We start from the raw sequence: 22169 nt of genomic DNA, 5'->3' as shown, positions 1-22169 counted from the left end.
GCTCCCTGGGGTTTCTCCCTCCTCCAGCTGCAGCAACCACTGAGGATTGCCACAGTCAGGGGTCCTGGGGATTCTGGGAGGCACATCATGTGCAGGGGCTGCTCTCATCTCCTCTCTCAGTGGGGTCCTCACCTCCCCAGCTACATCTGCCTTCTCTTCTGCACACGCACTGCTTGGCCATGGCTGATGTCAGGGCAGTCTTCTCCACTGAGCTTGTTCTTTCTACCCTGGGGTCCTCTGCTCCATAGAGATGTTCCTATTTCCTGTGGGAGGAGAAACACTTTGATTTCTCTTCCACATTTCCAGAAAGAAGGGAGGAACCATGCTACGCAGCAGCCCAGGTTTTCTGACTGTGTCCTGTTCTGGTGGGATAACCTAGCATTTGCAAGAAGAACGGGGCTCCATTGGGGTGTTGGATGGCACAAGCCCAGTGGGGAGCAGGACAATCTGTTCCATAGGGCAAGGAGTGAGGAGTCAGCAGGAAAAAGGATGTGGGTTCAGTGGGTCACATGCACTCACAATGATGGGCCAAGGGACACCCATTTGGCTCTTTTATCACCAGACCACACAGCTGGAAAAGTATATTGTCCTATCTGATGAGAAAGCATCTAAAAGCAAAAGAGGCATCCTGACCAAGACATGGCACATGTCATTGAATGGGAGGTTTCCAAAGACAAACGACACGGAAGGATGCAAGGGCATGTTGGGCACCACCGTCACGAGTGTATTCCCAGTCTGGAGCAAGAGGTAGATATCTGAGTCCAGGATGAAGAGCAGCAGCTCTCAGCTCTCAGACAAACCCAGCAGCAACAAAAGAAACCTCTCTCTAGACGTCCCCCTCACTCCTGTGGGAAGGAGATAGAGTTGCTGCTCAGGATTCCTTGCCTTCCACCACTCGATATCTTCTGGAGGTAAAACACAGCAGGGCCTCAGCAAGCCAGGATGTTCCTTCAGAGAGTGTAGAAAGTAAAATCAGAACCCTAGAGTTCAGGAGAGCAGCATTTGCTTTCCTCACTGTGTGGACACCTGTCTTTGTGCATGTGTGCGCAAATATACTTCAGTATGCATCCAGGAGTGTCTGCGAGTGCACCCATGAATTCATGCATCTTTTGACATGAGCAGCAGTGTGCATGAGTGGTATTCCCTCTACCCTCTTTTCTTGTCATGAATGATACTGTGATCAACGGTCACCCTGGGAATTAACAGAAACACCGATCTGTCAACAGCATCCCTCCAAGGCTGATATGTGGTGACTGTGTATGTTGCCCCATGCTTCCTGAGCAGTCCTAATGAGAAACCCTCCAGAGGATCACAGGCTGCACCTCCAGCACGCACATAGTCCAACCCTGTTTTCAGAGTGGATCTCATCAGATCAGGTTGCTAAGGATCAAGTCCAGGCAAAGTCTGAACTCTTCTGAGGATGGAGCTCCAATAGCATCTCTTTGGCAATCTGCTCCAGGACTTGATCACCTTCAGGGTAAATATTTCTTCCATGTATCTAACCAAAACTACCCATTTCTGAACTTGCACCTATTGGCCCCAGACTAAGTATGCTTCATCTCCAGAGTCCAGCTCTGTTTCCTTTGCATCCTTCTTCAAAGAGGGAGTAAAAAAGGCATATGTCTATTTGGCTTTCCGTGTAGCGCCCAAAGGGTTCGTCCTTCCTCCCACAGCACAAGGACCCATGTTCCTCTGGTTCAATGCCACTTCTGCCCAAGGTTTCAGGCCCTGCATGATTCAGCACCAGGCCCTTGATTCCCAGACATATGTGTGGCATTGGTTTCCCCATGGGGGACCTCTGTCCCACCTGATACACTACTGACACCGCACCGGCAGATGTGCGGAGAGAATGTGATTTAAGCTAAAGGGCTTACAAGTGTAGATAGGGATAATATAATTAAATGAAAAAGGAAGAAGAAATCAAAAACTAAAGAGAGAAGGATGTTTGGAAACAAATTGAGAGAAAATTATTCTCCAATTCCCATCAGCAACTAATGATTGTCGATGTCTTTGGAAGCACTGACTCAGTATGCCCACCCCTGATTTTCCTTCCCCTTTCACATCTTCACTGCTCAGTGGGACATCATCCAGTATGGAATATCCCTTTGGTTGGTTTAGGTCAGCTGTCCTGGTGATGTCCCCTCCCAACCTTGTGCCCACGTGCATACCTGCTGGCTTTGGGGGGCTTGGAGAGAGTCTTGATGCTGTGTCAGCACTGCTCCACTATAGCCCCAATGTTGGTGTGAAGGCAATGCTGTTCTATCTCCAAGTGCAGAGCACAGCACTCTAGGGGCTGCTGCGGGGAATGCTGAGTCTGTCCCAGGCAGCCCCAGTATAGGCAAGTGCCCACAAGGGAGGAACATGTGCATGAACGTGACACAGTGTGCGGCAAAGATTCTGGACAGCATTTGAGCAAAGCACATGGTTTGACGTGGTAGAGAGGGGAGGTGGACTGGGAGCCTTCTAGAAGGCACTGGAACCAGGGCTCTTGACAAGACAATGTCAGCTTTCTTGGGCCTTGCACTTAAGGCCTGAGAATCCCATTTATTAGCCTGAGTAGCAGTGGTAAGGAAAGTGCTGGAGTGCCCCGACTGATCACTGGTGGGTGTCATGAATTAAATAAGCTTGCATCATGTAAGGAGAAGGTATATGATTTTATTTGTTTTTTAAATCTATAAGTGAAAGGCATCAAGTTATGGGAGTGAAGAAGGATTTCCCTATGGACAGGATCTGCATTGTGTGTCTTGGGAAAACCCACCCGGCTCTATCCGATGTTGGTAGAACGCAGGATCACCTGCACATGAAAGGCTTCCTTTCTGTCTACATTCATCATCTTATTCCTTCTAACTAAATCAGACACTGTCCCGTTGGGCCTTTCTTTTGTGATCCAGAAAGGGCCCTGCACAACCTCTCCCCCTTTACAGACACCCCTGAGTCAGAGCAGGAGGAGGCAAAACAGGCCAGCAGGTTTTCCCTAAGGGCAGTGTCAGCAGGGGTATGGTCACAGTCAGGAGCTGGGTCACCTGTAGCCAAAAAGGCCTCAGAGAGTCCATAGGGAGTCACTCAGACTGACATCATTTGCCTTTACTGGACTCTTCCAGCACGTGAGCTGAGTATTCTGCCCACACTGACATGTGTTGCCTGGAAATACCTGGGCCTCCCTACCTGCCACTCAGAAGTTGCCTTCTTTGGGAAAAGGCATAAAGCAGGAAATGAAAAGCAGCATCACAGGAAGGCAACACACATCCCGTATCATTAGGTGGGATGTTTTGCATTCAAGAGCAGCTTGTCAGAAAATAGTCCCTGCTTCAAGGGATGCCTCTGGACATGGGGCAGCCAAGGCCCACTATAAAAGCCAGCCCAGTTCCGTGCTCTCTCATCCACTTCTCTGACCTTCTTCTTGTTGGGAACCAGGTGAGTGTGAAGCCCCTTCTTGTCCCCCTCATTCTCCCACAGGAGGACTCAGTTCCTTGGACCTTTCAGCTGCTATCAGCTGCGTGTCCTGCCAAATCTTGGGACTGCTGGTAGTGGGAGAGTCAAGGGGTAGAAGGTTTGTCATGAAGGAAGATTGGGCCTTTGATATGATGGCTCCTGTGCTGGAGCCTAGGGTGTAGCCTGGCTGTGGTGGCTCTTTTTGGGCCCTGTCAGGATGCAGCCAAGAACTGCTCGCACATCCCTGCACAGCCTCCAGCTCACAGTACTGCCTGTGCCTTGGATCTGTTAGGATGTTGTGACTGGCTGCTCCTCATGAATGCCCATGTTCTGCTTCCTCTCTGCCCTCTCTCCCAGGTGAACCTCCTGCCCCCAGACATGTCCTGCTACGACCAGTGCCGGCCATGCCAGCCGTGCGGCCCGACCCCGCTGGCCAGCAGCTGCAACGAGCCCTGCGTCAGGCAGTGCCAGAACTCCACCATCGTCATCCAGCCCTCTCCCGTGGTGGTGACCCTGCCCGGCCCCATCCTCAGCTCCTTCCCGCAGAACACAGCTGTGGGATCCTCCACCTCTGCTGCCGTTGGCAGCATCCTCAGCTGTGACGGCGTCCCCATCAACTCTGGGTGCTGTGACCTCTCCTGCATTACCAGCCGCTACTGTGGCAGCAGGTGCCGCCCCTGCTAAAGATGCCAGACAGTGCCCCAGACCAGGACCCCAGGAACTCACAACATGCTGCTGGATAAGATTGGATGGAAGAGCAAACATTGTGCTGTTGTTTTAAGAGGACCTGACCATCTCTGGCTTGTCCTGTAAGGACAGACAGGAAAGGGCCAGCCTGGAGTCTATGACAACATGGCCAATGTCTACCTAACCTGTTTTTCACATGATCTTTTTCTTTCTTTTCTTTCTTGCCCTCTGCTTTGCATGAGGCCCCCAGAAACCAGCCTGGAGAGACCTGCTAGCCCCTCTCCCCATGGGGGCCAGGTAGATTGATGCCCTGTTGCAAGTCTGCCATTGGAAAAGCTGAACAGATTTTTGTCTGCTCCTGCTGTGCTACAATCTCGAGGCCTCCTCTGGGAGTCACCTTCTTTCCCTCCTGAGCCTTGATAAACATTTGCAGCAACCCTGAGTGTGTCCCTGTGTGTTCTTTTCATCTGGATACTGATGGCCAAGGGAGAAAACCATTCCTTAGTGGGAATAGGCTTGGGGCACTGCCTCATTCCTCTAGGCACTGGAGGGTAGGACATACTGCAGCAATTCCTCTTTCAGGCACTGCCCCTTGGGGCTGAAGAAGACATCCCTGCCTTTAACAGAGGTAGGGGCTATGTACCCTTGCCTTGCAGCGTCTATGCCCTCAGCTCCCCCCTGTCCTGCAAACAGAAAGTGCAATACTGCACTGCCATGACAGATGGTCATTATGACACTTCTCCCTGTTCAGGGGCTGAGGATGATCACACATGCCTCCAGTTCCCCTGAGGAGACGTCAACGAACTCAATGGGCTGTAGGCCTTCATTTATCTTTTGCTCTGATTGCTTACTGTGATGAACATGGAGAGCTCTTGGGCCTTTGGCACTAGGGGCTGCTCTATTTGTTCTGTCCTTCAGGCACAGGTTTTGGACATGAACTGGCTGAAGGTCTGGAGCTAACCTGGTGGCTTGGATGCAAATCCAGTGTAAGGACTGACTCATTGAAGAGAGGGAAGAACCTGCAAATCTCTGTCAGAGTTACTTCTAGGGGTCTCTGGGCTGGCCAGAGCTTGAAGCAAGCTGCCTTATCATGGGCTGGCAGGAATTTACTCACCCTGGGGATGAGGGGCTGAGAGCAATCCCCCAGGGGAGTCCTGTTTCCCAGCAGGCTCTGCCCTAGTCTGGCAGCCCAAAAAGGGAGGAAAGTAGAGCACTGTGGTCCATGTCAACCAGTCAAGGTCAGCCCTCTCTGCACAGCCAAAGACATCAGGCTGTTTGGGAAAGAGGATTGGGCTGGCAGTTCTAGGAGTGAGCAGGGGAAACAGCACAGCCAGGGGAGAGTGCTGAGGGCCCCATCCCAGAGCTCTGCCTTGCACAGACACATCACCTCCACATCCAGAGTTGTTGCTCAGCCAGGGCAGCTTCCTGCACCAGGGTGTCACTCACAGCACAGAGGTACAAGGCGCTGTCAGAAAGCTCGACTACCTTCAGCCGCAGAACACTGGATTTCCCCTTAGTGTTCAGCTCCGTGGTGAAATGGTCACTCTGCTTGGTGTCTGCTACTGCTTGATGTGTAATCAGCTGAGGGGCTTGTCCCTTCTTCTGCTGGTACCAGAGCAAGCCATTAAATCTGGAGGTTTCATATGTGCAATTGGTCTGGAAGGTGTTTCCCTGCTCCACGGTGACTTGTCCTTCTGGCTGAGTGAGAGACACCTGCCCCATGGTTTCTGGAAGAAAGAGAAGGTCAGCAGCTCTGTAGGCAAGTCTCCAGGCAGCCAAAGAGGAGTGGATTTAGACATGTGGGACATAATTTTCCTCAGAGGGAGCCATGGCTGTGCTGACAAGCAGGAGGACACTGGAGGCCACAGCAGAAAGACAGGCAGAAGACAGACTGGACACCCTGGTAATGTCCTTTGGAGGAGAGCTTTAATATCCCTGTATCCACTTGGACACAATCTGGCTTTTTCTATAGGAAAGGGAGAAATGAGGGACTGCAGAGACTGGTGAAAACTTCTCTGGTGACAATAGGTGGAGGAGAAGAGAGATGCAGAAAAGACATGAACTGAAAAGAAGAGAAACAGGAGACGTCTCTTTTGCACCTCCATTTGCAAAGTTTGAAGAGTAACAGCATCATGAGAGAACTGTTCCAAGCACCAGAAACGGGAGAAAACATTTACCAACATTTTCCCTGTGATTCAAAAGCTGTTCCCCACATAAATGTGGTAATGCTGACGAGGGCTTCCAAGGAAAAGAAGATTTATGTCTTGATTAATAGCCAGCACTTACCCGGCAGTTGCCCCAGGAAGGCAACGAGGATGAGATACCCACGGTGCATGTTGAGACCGACCCTCCTGTTTGCTGTGGGAGAGAGAGTCAGAAAAGCACCTCCCAGCCCCAAGACAACAGAGCTGCCGGAAATGACTCTGCTGGGGGAACAAGTGCAGATTCAGTGACAAGATATGTTCTGGTGTGACTGTGCCCCAAATGCTCCCTGGGGTTTCTCCCTCCTCCAGCTGCAGCAACCACTGAGGATTGCCACAGTCAGGGGTCCTGGGAATTCTGGGAGGCACATCATGTGCAGGGGCTGCTCTCATCTCCTCTCCCAGTGGGGCCCTCACCTCCCCAGCTACATCTGCCTTCTCTTCTGCACACGCACTGCTTGGCCATGGCTGATGTCAGGGCAGTCTTCCCCACTGAGCTTGTTCTTTCTACCCTGGGGTCCTCTGCTCCATAGAGATGTTCCTATTTCCTGTGGGAGGAGAAACACTTTGATTTCTCTTCCACATTTCCAGAAAGAAGGGAGGAACCATGCTACGCAGCAGCCCAGGTTTTCTGACTGTGTCCTGTTCTGGTGGGATAACCTAGCATTTGCAAGAAGAACGGGGCTCCATTGGGGTGTTGGATGGCACAAGCCCAGAGGGGAGCAGGACAATCTGTTCCATAGGGCAGGGTTGGGGAGTCAGCAAGGAAAAGGATGTGGGTTCAGTGGGTCAAGTGCACTCACACTGATGGGCCACAGGGGGCACCCACCCAGGGCCATATCCCTGGCCTTTTCTGCTTCCCTGATGTTTGGGCCCCCTCTGTATCTTTGTCCGGCTTAGCTGCGCCTGGCTAGTTGCGTTGTCTTCCCCCATATCTCCCTCAGTACACCTCAGACTTGGCGATCTCAAACACCCAAAGGAATGACACTCCAAGCCCTGCAGACCCTAACTGTTCTTTTTATATCCTCCAGGCAGCGTGAACGTTCTCCCTCTCTCCAAAAAAGTTTACTGCACAAAGCAGCGAATCCTCCTCATTGCTTGTGGTTTCCTGAAACAGATGGAGATTTTTCGTGGAGAAATTTGGGATCTGCATGGCAGCTCACCTGAGTAGGCACAGAGCTCTGCTGTGCTGTACAGAGCTGTGCTGTCCACATCCAGAGCCCAAGATCTTGTCCCCATATCTGTTCTTCACACCTTGTACCCAGATCTGCTCTCCACACCTGCTCCCCAGAGATGTTACCCCCAGAGATGTTCCCTATACAGGGTTCCCAAATTGGGTTCCCATGACACAGGCCTGAACACCTGGTCCGCAGATCTGCTCCCCGAGACCTGGTGCCCAGACCTGATCCTCAGATCTGGATGCCAGCTCTTGTCCCCACATAGCCCGGGAGATTGCAGCAGCTCGCCAGTGAGAGTGAGCTGCAGCTTCCAGAGAGACTGGCGAGGCTTTTTGGTACGGGTCTGCTGCTGCGCCCTGGAAACCACCTCTGATCATTGGTGGTGGTCTGCCGCCATGCTCTGAGTCCACTGTGGGTCATTGGCAGGGTTCCGCTGCCGCACTCGGGAGACCACAGCAGCTCACCGGCGAGGGTGCGCTGCAGCTCCCCGAGGCCCGCTGCAGCTGGCAGACCTGGTCCCAAGACGTGCTCCACCAGGACCTACTCCCTACACCTTCTCCTCACACCTGTTCCACAGATCTGGTCCCTAGACATGCTTGCTAGAGCTGCTCCCCAGAGCTGGCTCCCCAGACCTGCTAATATGACCTGCTCTGCACACCTGTTCCACCTATCTGGTCTTGAGAACTGCTCCCCAGACCGGTTTCCCAGAGCTGGTTCCCAGAAGTGGTCTGCAGACCTGGTCCCCAGATCTGTTCTTCAGTTCTGCTCTCCCAAACCTGGTATCCAGACCTGCTCTGCACACCTGGTCTCCAGTTCTACCCCCAAGATCTGGTCTCCAGAGCTAGTTCACAGACATGGTCCCCACTCCTGGTGCCCAGACATGGTTCCCGGATCTGGTCCCCAGACCTGCACTCCTGAGAGCTGGTCTCCTGACCTGGTCGTCAGAGTGGGTGCCCAGGGCTGCTCCTCAGAGTTAGTGCCCAGGACTGATTCCTAGACCAGGTCACAGATTAGCTCTCCAGACCATCTCCCCACACCTCTTCCGCAGATCTGGTCGCCAGAAGTGCTCACTGCACATGGCAGTGAGCATGTGGCAAGTCTGTAGGAGTGAAGCAATGTGTTGTTTGATTAGTAGTTTTCCATTTCTAAGAAGAATCTCAAAAAATCCCTGAAAATCTCCAAAGATAACAATGCCAGTGAATCTTAGCACGAGCAGGATCTGCAGCATGTGCCTTGCCCTGACAAGTGGTCTGTCTTATGTTCTTTGGTGAGCTCCACCACAACCACTCCCTCACTCCCCCTCATCAGAAGAAGCGGAAAAGAAAGAAATTTGGTATAAGGGAAAAATAAGAGAGGAAAATAAGCAAAGGCTGCACAGAAGCACAGAGAGAAAAGAAAATTATTCTCTACTTTCCTTCAAAAAGTGATGTTTGGCCATCTCCTGGCAAGCAGGGCCTCAGTATTCATAGCGATTGTTTGGGAGGACAGATGTCTTCATAATGAGAGTTCCCCGCTTTCCTTCCCCTTTCCCACCTGAAAAACAGCTGAAAAACAAAGATTAGGAGTATTTACATGTGAAGTCACCGTGTACTATCCTAATTACAGGAGTAAAAATCATGCCTGTGTGCTGGGAGACCCCGGCCCAACAAGGGACCCTTCCTCTCTGAGGATCACAGAATCATAATTTTGTGGTTTAACCCGGCTGGCAGCTAAACACCACACAGCTGTTTGCTCACCCTCCTCCCTCCCTCTCTGGGATGGGGGAGAGAAATGGGAAAGTGAAGCCCATGAGTTGAGATAAAGACAGTTTATTAAGACAGGAAAATAATAATAACAATAACATTAATAACAATAATGATGATAATAGTACTACTACTAATAATGTGTACAAAAGAAGTGATGCACAATGTAATTGCTCACCACCTGCTGACCGATGTCCAGCCTAACCCCAAGCAGTCCGGCCCTCCCACCCTGGCTAGCCACCCCTATATATTGTTTAGCAGGATGTCAGATGGTATGGAATACCCCTTTGGCCAGTTTGGGTCAGCTGTCCTGTGTCTGTCCCCTCCCAGCTCTTGCTGCAGCCCCAGCCTGCCTGTTGGGAGGACAGAGCAAGAAGCTGAAACGTCCTTGGCTTGATGTAAACACTGCTCTGCAACAATTAAAACATCGGTGTCTTATCAGCACTCTTCTCATCCTAAGCCAAAACATAGCATTCTGCCAGCTACTAGGAAGAAAATTAACTCTGTCCTAACTGAAACCAGGACACATAGAATCGTCTTGGTTGGAAGAGACCTCAAGATCACCTAGTCCAACCTCTGACCTAACACTAACAAGTCCTACACTAAACCATATCACTAACCTCTACATCTAAACATCTTTTAAAGACCTCCAGGGATGGTGATTCAACCACTTCCCTGGGCAGCCCAATCCAACGCCTAACAACCCTTTCGGTAAAGAAGTTCTTCCTAATATCCAACATAAAACACCCCTGGTGCAACTTTATCCCATTCCCCTTCAATCTGTCGCCAGGCACATGAGAGAATACACTAACCCCCACCTCGCTACAGCCTCCTTTAAGGTACCTGTAGAGAGTGATAAGGTCACCCCTGAGCCTCCTCTTCTCCAAGCTGAACAAGCCCAGCTCCCTCAGCCGCTCCTCGTAAGACTTGTTCTCCAGACCCCTCACCAGCTTCGTTGCCCTTCTCTGGACTCGCTCAAGCACCTCCATGTCCTTCTTGTAGCGAGGGGCCCAAAACTGAACACAGTACTCGAGGTGCAGCCTCACCAGAGCCGAGTACAGGGGGACGATCACTTCCCTAGACCTGCTGGCCACACTGCTTCTTATGCAAGCCAGGATGCTGTTGGCCTTCTTGGCCACCTGAGCACACTGCTGGCTCATATTCAGCCGACTATCAACCAATACTCCCAGGTCCTTCTCCGCCAGGCAGCTTTCCAAGCACTCATCTCCCAGCCTGTATCTCTGCTTGGGGTTGTTGTGCCCCAGGTGCAGGACCCGGCACTTGGCCTTGTTGAACTTCATACGGTTGGCCTCAGCCCATCGGTGCAGCCTATCCAGATCCTCCTGCAGAGCCTTCCTACCCTCGAGCAGATCGACACACGCACCTAACTTGGTGTCATCTGCAAACTTACTGACGGTGCACTCAATCCCCTTTTCCAGATCATCGATAAAGATATTAAAGAGAACTGGTTGTAGTACTGAGCCCTGGGGGACGCCACTAGTGACTGGCCTCCAGCTGGATTTGATTCCATTCACCACAACTCTGGGCCCAGCTATCCAGCCAGTTTTTAACCCAACAAAGCGTATGCCAGTCCAAGCCGTGAGCAGCCAGTTTCTTGAGGAGAACGTTGCGGGGAATGGTGTCAAAGGCCTTACTGATGTCAAGGTAGACTAAATCCACAGCCTTTCCCTCATCCAGCCGGCGTGTCACTTTATCATAGAAGGAGATCAGGTTCGTCAAGCAGGACCTGCCTTTCATAAACCCATGCTGACTGGGCCTGATCGCCTGGTTGCCCTGCAAGTGCCACATGATGACACTCGAGATAATCTGCTCCATGAGCTTCCCTGGCACTGAGGCCTATAGTTCCCTGGGTCTACCTTCTGGCCCTTCTTGTAGATGGGCGTCACATTTGCTAGCCGCCAGTCAACTGGGACCTCCGCCAATAGCCAGGACTGCTGATAAATGATGGACAGTGGCTTGGCCAGCTCCTCTGCCAATTCTCTCAGTCCACAATCTCCGAAGGCCCCTAGTGACCTATTTTCACCACCCATGTGTCCTGGTTAATGGACATGCAAAAACTGGCCAAGGGTGCCCTCCTTCCAACTGCTCATGGCTTTAATGAAAGCATACTGCAGGACTGGATGTCTCTGGCACTACCAGCTACTACTTAGGCAGAAGGTGCCTTCCATGCCAAGGCTGCTGTTCAGGGCCTGTGGGAAGGGCTCCCAGGAGCTATGAACACAGTGGTTGATGGGCAGCCATGCAGAAGCACTCCAAACTCTGAGCCTTCCTCTGGTGCATGAGGGGGGGCATCAGTTTACTCTTGGCACTGTGTGATCCCTTTGCTGTGATATCCCAGAAGCGGAGGAGCAACAGCTGCCCCTTTGCCTTCAGGAGAAACAGCCACACATGGGCTGGATGGGAATCTGTCCCCTCTGCGATATATTTCTGAGACAATGCTGGCAGGCCGTTATAGACAGGTGTGAGGAGATAGGTCTGGCTCCATGCCAGGCTCCAGGCCTGGCTCATAGTTCCTTGTTGGGGCCTGAAGTTTGCAGAAACTGAGGGTGATTGTTGCAGTGAGAGGAAAAGGAGGGCTCAGGAGAAAGGAGCTGTATTTTCCAGTGCCTCTTCCCTGCACACATCTCTGCCAGGCTGGTGCCATCTGCGTTCAGCTGCTCTCAGGCTCCTTCTGACCCCTGGGAACTCGCTTCCTGGCAGGACTCATGCACAGAGCATGGGAGAGTGCTGCCAAGTGCACATTCCCTCGTGATAAAGGGGAAACAAGGACACACGCACGTGCTCATCTATACCTGCATGGAGTCCTGCACAAATATGTGCACCCACGTGCCTTCACACAAAGTCAGCTGCACAGAGGTTGTCACAAGACAAGAGCAGATGTGTGAACAAAAGCAACCAGGCACTCAGGTGAGTACACAAGGTGAGCCTACAAGGACAGGTGCTATATTCTGGACCTCGTTCTCATAGTACCTGGGGCTGGTGGGACTGTGAAGCTCAAGGACAGCCTTGGCTGCAGTGACTGTGAAATGGTGGAATTGAGGATCCTGAGAACAGCAAGGAGGAAGCACAATAGACTTGCTGCCCTGGACTTCTGGAGAGCAGACTTTGGCCTGCTCAGGCATCTGCTTGGTAGAGTACCATGATACAAAGCCCTGAAGGGGAGATGGGCCCAAGAAGGCTGGTTAATATTCAAGGAATATTCAAGCAATATTCAAGGATTACCTCCTCCAAGCTCAGGAGTGATGCATCCCAAGAGGGAGTCAGGCAAAATGCCAGGAGACCTGCATGGATGAACATGGAGCAACAGGCTAAACTCAAACATGAAAGAGAAGGCCATAGAGGGTAGGAGCAAGGACAGGTGAACTGGGAAGAATATAGATACATAGTCTGATGAGGCAAGATAGGAATCAAGTTAGGAGAGCTAAATTGAAGCCAGAATTGAATTTGCCAAGGAAAGAAGCTTTGTTTCCATCCTTGTCTGCCTTGACAGAAGCATGTCCAGAAGGTGGAGGGAAGTGATTCACGGCCTCTGTTCTGCTTCAGTGAGACCCGACCCGGAGTGCTCTGCTCAGCTTTGGGGCTGCCAGCATGAGAAAGATATAGACCTGTTAGAGTGGGTCCAGAGCAGAGCCATGAAGATGATCAGAGGAGACCCATCCAGCACTTCCAGTGAGTCTTCTGACCTCACTGATACATTCCTGCCCTAGAAGTCCTTGGACATTTCATCCCAGCACTCTAAAGAAATCATCACTGCGGAATGGCCATGGCCTAGATCTGAAAATGAAAAGGCAGCAGTGCAGGAAACCAGCGCACAGCCCGTATTATTTTTTTGGGATGGCTTGCATTCAAGATGAACTTGTCAGAAAATTGTTACCTCTGCCAAGGGTGCCTCTGGGCTTGCAGCAATGAAGTACCTGTATAAAAGGCAGACCAGCTCCCTGCTCTCCCTCATCTTCCTCAAGAACCAGGTGAGTCTGAAGTCCTCTCTCCTCCTCATGCAACGTAGAAGGGATCTTGCATCAATAGACCTCTCTCTGGTTCAGTGTTGTGCTGGGCCTTGGAGTTCCTTGACATGGGAAAGGGGTGGAGAACGAGGCCTCTTCTGTGTAGAGAGAGGCTGTGACACGGTGCTGAGGCAGCCTTTTGTATTATGCGCTCTGTGATTGTCTCATTGGTTCAGCCTGCTCTTTGAAGGGCCCTGTCAGGTCAAAGTGATGAATACCATGAGCACAGCCTTCACATCCACACTCACCAGTTGCCTTAGCTCCTTTGTGGTGGGATAACTGGGCTGATCCTCACTTCCCCTTACGCTTTCCTTCCTCTCTGCCCTCTCTCCCAGGTGCACCTCCAGCCCCAAGACATATCCTGCTACAACCAGTGCCTGCCATGCTGGCCCTGTGGCCTGACCCCACTGGCCAGCAGCTGCAACAAGCCCTGCGTCAGGCAGTGCCAGAACACCACCATTGTCATTGAGCCCTCTCCTGTGGTGGTGACCCTGCCTGGCTCCATCCTCAGCTCCTTCCTGCAGAACACCATTGTGGGATCCTCTACCTCTGTTGCCATTGGCAGCATCCTCAGCTGTGACGGAGTCCCCATCAACTCTGTGTGTCCCCATTAACCTCTTGGGCATTTCCAGCCGCTACTGTGGTATGAGGTACCTGCCCTGCTAAAGCCACTGCGCATGGCCCTGGGGTTCCAGCACAGCCATGGTGCTGGACAATACAAGGAGGAATCTTCAGGCCATTGCTTTCAGAATGACTGACCTTCTTCACCTCCTCTGGCAAACACTGGCAGGAGCCTGACCAGGGGCTAGTCTGAGATCTCTGAAAACACGGCCCATGTCTCTTCTTCCATTCTTTCACCTACCTCCTTGTCTCCCTTTTCATAGTGTTCTGCTGCTCCCTTGGGTTATGGGGCTACTCAGATCCAGCCCTGCCACTGTGGTAACAGCAGACACATGCCCTGCATGAGCTCTGCCTTGGGGAAGGGACACTGCCTCTCGGATGGCCCTGGTGATCCCTGCACTGAAGGGAATCTGCTCAGAGTGACCTCCTTTTCCTCTGTACACTCATTAGAGATTTCTGCATCCCAGCCTTGGCTGTAGATGTTTCTTCCCTCTGCATATACCCTCCTGAGCTGCCCAGCAAGAATTGTCTTGCCCTTGGTGGGTATAAGATGGGTGTTTAAGGAGCTGCACTTACAGAGACTTCCTCATGCTCATTTCCATCTTCAGGATGTTTGCAGCTCTCTAGTGCCCAGCTGAATTTCAAGGATTCCCATTGTTTCCAGGCCCAGTTCGACTTTTGACAGACATTTTTTCTGTCAGTGCTTTGCAGCCTCTGATGTCTGCAGTTTCTCATTAGAGCCTGGTTACCTCTGGAACAGCTCCCATCAGAAAGGTACCCTGTCCTTCCCTGCTCGATTACAGAGATGTTTCTGTACAGATCCATGTATTTGCTACAGCCTCGTCATGTCCAGAAAGAATCAACCATGCAGGCAAGAGAGAAGAGCCAAAGGTGTGCTGGGGTAAACCCTTTGTCTTTCCTGGTGTCAGAGGAATGGAATCAGCCACAGCTGCAAGAGAATGCAACCAATTTAGCCCAGGTGAAGGTATGGCACTGCCAGGGCTAAGGTGTGGGGTAGATCACAGGAAAGAGACCCAGGCAGAGCTCTGACAAACATTTCTGCTTTGTTGGGATGGCCCATTGCCCTGGAAGGGCTTGGCCCATGTTGCAACCCAAAACATGACTGGTAGTTCCTGGAGACATTGGTTTCTTAATTGCTCTGCTGTTTATTGCCTACCTTGAATGCCCCAGGACACTGTTAGCAGTATATAATGCTTGGGTGAAGTTCTGGGTTCATGTCATTGGCAAATGGACAAAACTGTGGTTGGGATCTGCCTCTGTGTTTGCACAAGGCAGCTTAGCTTCATTGAAAAACACGCTACCGTGAGCAAACACCTTTGCTCTAAAATACGACGTGTGAGGCTGCCCCTTTGCCTTCAGAAGAACAAGCCAGACATGGGCTGGATGGGAATCTGTCCCCTCTGCGATGCATTTCTGAGACAATGCTGGCAGGCCTTTATAGACAGGTTTGAGGAGATATGCCTGGCTCCAGCACTGATTCCCAGAAGAACCTGGCAGTGTCCAGGGGTGGAAATCCCTGACTGACAGGCACCATCAGGAGCCTCACAACAGTCTGCTTCTCCTATACATCCCAAGGTCATCGATGGACAGCCACGCTGAGGCACTCCAAACATTGTTACCCTGAATTAAACCAAGGATCCAAACTTACCTGATTCGGTCCTTGTTTGGGCCTGAATTTGGGAGAAACTGAGGGAGATTGTTGCAGTGAGAGGAAAAGGAGGGCTCAGGAGAAAGGGGCTGTGTTTCAGTGCCTCTTCCCTGCACACACCTCTGCCAGGCTGCTGCCATCTCCGTTCAGCTGCACCCAGGCTCCAGACCCTTTCAGCAGAACCGAAGTGCCTTGGAGGGGCCGGGCTGGCGGGGGAACCCCCGCGGCTGCAGGACGAGGTGGTCCTGGCGGGCGGAGCGGCAGCGCCCCCTGGGGGCTGTGCCCCTGCCTCGCCCCCGCCACACACGCCCGGCCCCGCCCGCCACGGTTCCTGCACGGCCGCAGCCCCGGCTCCTCTCCCCGTGGCTCTCAGGGCGCAGTAATACACCGCCGCGTCCCGAAGACGGGGCTCGGTGAGCCACAGGACGCTGGACCGGCGGTCTGCTGCCACCACGAGCCTCCCCGGCAGGTCCGTCAATGCTTTGGAGCCTGTAGTACCGAACACTAGGAATGCAGGTCCTTGGCCCGGGACACGACGGTACCACTGGATGTAGTCGTATGACTGCATGTTGGGGTGTGAGCAGGTGATGTTGATGCCGGTGCCCTCCCTGGTCTCTGCCCATGGTTCCTGCTGCACCTGGGCTCTGCCCACAGCCACTGCCAAGAATAAAAGAAGGAGAAAACACAGAAAATGTCTTTCCTGCACCGAAAATGTCACACAGTGGGAAAGGGAAGAAGAAAACAGTTGACAGCTGATGCGAGCTTTTTCTCAGAAAAAAGCACACAAAGGCATTTCACTGGGAATGGTTATTTGGGGACCAAGTCAGAGCACGGCTGTTTGGGAGGAGGGTCCAAGCCAGGAGGAGAAGGGAAGCAGGCAGGAATGAGTGGGGGTGTGCCGAAAGGAGAGGAGGAAGGCAGGGAGCAAGGCAAGGTGGGAGGCAACGGCCGGCTGAGCTCGCTGGAGGCAGGCGGGATGGCTGCAGAGGGAGGCCAGAGGGGAGCGAGGTCCGTAAGAAGCCGGCGGGCCAGAAGCGAGGGCAGCCCCGTCCCGTCCCGTCCCGTCCCCGGCGCCGGCAGCCCCGCGCACCCAGGAGCACCGCGGCCAGCGCCGCCAGCCCTGCGGCCCGGCCCTGCCGCATCCCGCCGCTCCGCCGCCCGCGCCGCGCTGCCCCCGCCAGCCCCGGCTCTGCTCCGCCCGCGGCGCCTCCTCCCCGCCGCCGCCGCCCGGCGCCGCCAGCTCCGCCCCGGGGCCGCTCGGGGGCTGTCCCGGGCTGCGAGTGCTGGGCGCCTGTGGGCGGGCAGGGCTTCGGCTGCTGCCCGCGGGGCTCTGCCCGTCCTGCAGCCCAGCCCGGGATAGGAGAGGGAGTGGGAGTGTGACTGGGAGTGGGAGCGAAAGCGAAAGGGCGAGGGAGCGGAGACAGCAGCTGCCCGTCTGCTACGGCATCTCCTTTGGTAGTGGGAAGGGGAGAGGAGGGCAGTGAACGGGGTAGGAGACGAGGAGGCATAGAGGAGAGCAGAGAAGGAGCCTCAGCCCCGTGTAACCCCCTCAAATGATGTGACTGCCCACATTTGGTCTCCTCACTGCCTCCCTCATCATCTGTCAGTCAGGTTTGTATCCCTATGTGTTGTTTCCAGCTTCCTGCTGTTCTTTCTCTCTGCCCCCCTCCCAAGTGCTGAAGGGCTGCTTCTAGGGTAGGAAACAAGGAGGGAGGAGCTGAAAGGTAAGAAAGAAAATGAGGGCTGCTGTGGAAGCAGTGATGGCAGCTTCCCCCAGACCTCCATTGCAGAAGAGAGTAGAGAGAATGGCATGGCCCTGAAAGCAGAGACAGAGAACACAGCAGAGGAAACGAAGAAACAACCTCCCTCTGTTTCTCAGGTTTCGCATGGCTCCCTTCACTTTCTCGGTCTTTAGGCTGTAGGTTGGTGCATGGAGCAGGGGCATCACAGCCCTGGAGAAGATGGACACCACTTTGTTGTGGGAGAAGTTGGCAACGGGGTGGGTGTAGAGGAGAGAACGTAGCCCCCGGCATGGTACAAGTGCAGGGAAGTGAGAGTGAGCAGACAGTGTGTTGTGTCTCCTCACATGTCTAAATTCAGAGGGAGACCAGGAACACCCTGCAGGAGCTCAAGGAGCACAGGAAAACTGGTGGTGCTGTTGTATTCAAGAAGCACAGCAGTCCAGAAGCTCTCTGCAGAAGGCAGCTGCATGACTGACAGCGAGTCCCAGAAGGAGCTGTGATTGTGTAGGGCCAGAGCATGGCAAACAAAGGGTGAGCGCCGCTTGTGCCAAGGAGGGGAGCAGGAGCTCAGCCCACAGGCCTCCCACCAGACTGGAGTTCTGCAGTGGGTGGCAGCTTGGTCATAGGCCATGAGTGTGAAGAGGACATCCCAGTTTAGGCCCATTAGTGGAGGAAGAGGAGCCAGACCACACAGCTGGAAAAGTAAATTGTCCATAAAGAGGCATCCTGACCAAGACATGGCACATGTCAGTGAATGGGAGGTTTCCAAAGACAAACTACACGGAAGGATGCAAGGGCGTGTTGGGCACCGCCATCACGAGTGTATTCCCAGTCTGGAGCAAGAGGTAGATATCTGAGTCCAGGATGAAGAGCAGCAGCTCTCAGCTCTCAGACAAACCCAGCAGCAACAAAAGAAACCTCTCTCTAGACCTTCGCCTCACTCCTGTGGGAAGGAGATAGAGTTGCTCTTCAGGATTCCTTGCCTTCCACCACTCGATATCTTCTGGAGGTAAAACACAGCAGGGCCTCAGCAAGCCAGGATGTTCCTTCAGAGAGAGTAGAATGTAAACTCAGAACCCTGCATTTCAGGAGAGCAGCATTTGCTTTCTTCACTGTGTGCACAACTATCTTTGTGTGCGTTCCCAAATATACTTCAGTATGCATCCAGGAGTGTCTGTGAGTGCACCCATGAATTCATGCGTCTTTTGACATGAGCAGCAGTGTGCATGAGTGCTGTTCCCTCCACCCGCTTTTGATGTCATGAATGATATTGGTATGCGACCAATGGTTAACCCTGAGAAGTAACAGAAACAGTGATCTGTCAACAGCATCCCTCCAAGGCTGATATGTGGTGACTGTGCATGTTGCCCCATGCTTCCTGAGCAGTCCTAATGAGAGGTCATCTGAGAAACCCTCCAAAGGATCACAGGCTGCACCTCCAGCACACACGTAGTCCAACCCTGTTTTCAGAGTGGGTCTCATCAGATCAGTTTGCTCAGGATCAAGTCCAGACAAAGTCTGAACTCTTCCGAGGATGGAGCACCAGTAGCATCTCTTTTGGCTCCAGGACTTGATCACCTTCAGGGTAAATATTTCTTCCATGTATCTAACCAAAACAACCCATTTCTGAACTTGCACCTATTGGCCCCAGGCTAAGTATGCTTTATCTCCAGAGTCCTGCTCTGTTTCTTTTGCATCCTTCTTTGAAGTGGGAGTAGACAATGCAAATGTCTGTTTGGCTTTTTGTATGGCACCCCCAGGGTTTGTCCTTCCTCCCAAAGGACAGCAACACCAGGACCCATGTTCCTCTGGTTCAGTGCCACTTCTGCCCAAGGTTTCAGGCCCTGCATGATTCAGCACCAGGCCCATGATTCGCAGACATATATGTGGCACTGGTTTCCCCATGGGGGACCTCTGTCCCACCCCACATACCACTGACACCGCACCGGCAGCAGATCCACGCAGGGCTGGGCATGCTCAGATAGGGCAGGATTTCTCAGCCTTTCTCCCTGTACATAAAGCTAACGCCATCCTTTTGAACTTTCTAGCCATGGGGAGTGCAGATGTGTCCTGGCCTGGAGAGGCAGGGAGAGGTGACTGCCACCATGCTCTTACACTCTGAATCCTGTGGTACAGAATTAAAGAAAGGATCAAAACTGTTGTGGGCCAATCCTTGTTGGGGACTGAAATTGGTAGTGAACTTCCTCGGTTCGGGAGGCAGTGGTCTACAGATACAGAAGGACACATTTCAGCATGTGTGCTGTGGGCGCTTCTGGGCTGTTTTTGTTCTGTGATTGTTCAGCTGTTCTCAGGTTCCTTCTTGCTCTCTTCTTGCCAACTAAACTCCTCCACAGAGCTCTCTCACACCCCCTGCTGAAAGCAAGATGTTGGGAGAGAATGTGATTTAAGCTAAAGGGCTTACAAATTGAGATAGGTATAATATAATTAAATGAAAAAGAAAGAAAAATTATAAAACTAAAGAGTGAAGGGTGTTTGGAAACAAATTGAGAGAAAATTATACTCCACTTCCCATCAGCAAGTGATGTTCGTCGAAGTCTTTGGAAGCACTGACTCAGTATGACCACCCCTGGTTTTCCTTCCCCTTTCACATCTTCACTGCTCAGTGGGACATCATCCAGTACGGAATATCCCTTTGGTTGGTTTAGGTCAGCTGCCCTGGTGATGTCCCCTCCCAGCCTCGCGCCCACGTGCATATCTGCTGGCTTTGGGGGACTTGGAGAGAGTCTTGATGCTGTGTCAGCACTGCTCCACTATAGCCCCAATGTTGGTGTGAAGGCAATGCTGTTCTATCTCCAAGTGCAGAGCACAGCACTCTAGGGGCTGCTGTGGGGAATGCTGAGTCTGTCACAGGCAGCCCCAGTACAGGCAAGTGCCCACAAGGGAGGAACATGTGCATGAACGTGACACAGTGTGCAGCAAAGATTCTGGACAGCATTTCAGCAAAGCACATGGTTTGACGTGGTAGAGAGGGGAGGTGGACTGGGAGCCTTCTAGAAGGCACTGGAACCAGGGCTCTTGACAAGACAATGTCAGCTTTCTTGGGCCTTGCACTTAAGGCCTGAGAATCCCATTTATTAGCCTGAGTAGCAGTGGTAAGGAAAGTGCTGGAGTGCCCCGACTGATCACTGGTGGGTGTCATGAATTAAATAAGCTTGCATCATGTAAGGAGAAGGTATATGATTTTATTTGTTTTTTAAATCTATAAGTGAAAGGCATCAAGTTATGGGAGTGAAGAAGGATTTCCCTATGGACAGGATCTGCATTGTGTGTCTTGGGAAAACCCACCCGGCTCTATCCGAAGTTGGTAGAACGCAGGATCACCTGCACATGAAAGGCTTCCTTTCTGTCTACATTCATCTTGTTATTCCTTCTAACTAAATCAGACACTGTCCTGTTGGGCCTTTCTTTTGTGATCCAGAAAGGGCCCTGCACAATCTCTCCCCCTATACATACATCTATGGGTCAGAGCAGGAGAAGGCAAAACAGGCCAGCAGGATTTCCCTGAGGACAGTATCAGCAGGGGTATGGTCACAGTCAGGAGCTGGGTCACCTGTAGCCAAAAGGGCCCCAAAGAGCCCCTCAAGACTCATTCAGACTGACATAATTTGCCTTTACAGGACTTTTCCAGCACGTGAGCTGAGTCTTCTGCCCACACTGAAATGTGTTGCCTGGAAATACCTGGGCCTCCCTACCTGCCACTCAGAAGTTGCCTTCTTTGGGGAAAGGGCATAAAGCAGGAAATGAAAAGCAGCATTACAGGAAGGCAACACACATCCCGTATCATTAGGTGGGATATTTTGCATTCAAGAGCAGCTTGTCAGAAAATAGTCCCTGCTTCAAGGGATGCCTCTGGACATGGGGCAGCCAAGGCCCACTATAAAAGCCAGCCCAGCTCTGTGCTCTCTCATCCACTTCTCTGGCCTTCTTCTTGTTGGGAACCAGGTGAGTGTGAAGCCCCTTCTTGTCCCCCTCATTCTCCCACAGGAGGACTCAGTTCCTTGGACCTTTCAGCTGCTATCAGCTGTGTGCCCTGCCAAATCTTGGGACTGCTGGTAGTGGGAGAGTCAAGAGGTAGAAGGTTTGTCATGAAGGAAGATTGGGCCTTTGATATGATGGCTCCTGTGCTGGAGCCTAGGGTGTAGCCTGGCTGTGGTGGCTCTTTTTGGGCCCTGGCAGGATGGAGCCAAGAACTGCTCGCACATCCCTGCACAGCCTCCAGCTCACAGTACTGCCTGTGCCTTGGTTCTGTTAGGGTGTGGTGACAGGCTGCTCCTCATGAATGCCCATGTTCTGCTTCCTCTCTGCCCTCTCTCCCAGGTGAACCTCCTGCCCTCAGACATGTCCTGCTACGACCAGTGCCGGCCATGCCAGCCGTGCGGCCCGACCCCGCTGGCCAGCAGCTGCAACGAGCCCTGCGTCAGGCAGTGCCAGAACTCCACCATCGTCATCCAGCCCTCTCCCGTGGTGGTGACCCTGCCCGGCCCCATCCTCAGCTCCTTCCCGCAGAACACGGCTGTGGGATCCTCCACCTCTGCTGCCGTTGGCAGCATCCTCAGCTGTGACGGCGTCCCCATCAACTCTGGGTGCTGTGACCTCTCCTGCATTACCAGCCGCTACTGTGGCAGCAGGTGCCGCCCCTGCTAAAGGTGCCAGACAGTGCCCCAGACCAGGACCCCAGGAACTCAGAACATGCTGCTGGACAAAAATGGATGGAAGAAGAGATCTCATGTTGTTCTGAGAGGACCTGACCATCTCTGGCTTGTCCTGTAAAGACAGATAGGAAGGGTCCAGCCTGGAGTCTATGACAACATGGCCAATGTCTACCTAACCTGTTTTCCACATGCTCTTTTT

General features: G+C 52.6%; 1 protein-coding gene across 1 annotated transcript; it reads left to right on the top strand.

The window, feature by feature from the left end:
• Window positions 1-3315: 3315 nt before the first annotated feature.
• On the top strand, window positions 3316-21962 carry LOC309887493 (feather keratin Cos2-3-like; the record flags this gene model as incomplete). The annotated part of the gene is made up of 2 exons (XM_082779250.1): window positions 3316-3414; window positions 21636-21962. 2 exons carry the CDS (start codon window positions 3316-3318, stop codon window positions 21960-21962), a joined length of 426 nt encoding a protein of 141 aa, XP_082635376.1.
• Window positions 21963-22169: the final 207 nt, after the last annotated feature.

Source organism: Aythya marila (genome assembly GCF_965140915.1).
Source record: "Aythya marila genome assembly, chromosome: 25".
Lineage (NCBI taxonomy): Eukaryota > Metazoa > Chordata > Aves > Anseriformes > Anatidae > Aythya > Aythya marila.
The sequence above is the reverse complement of the archived record's forward strand: the minus strand, read 5'-3'. Positions and strand labels throughout refer to the sequence as shown.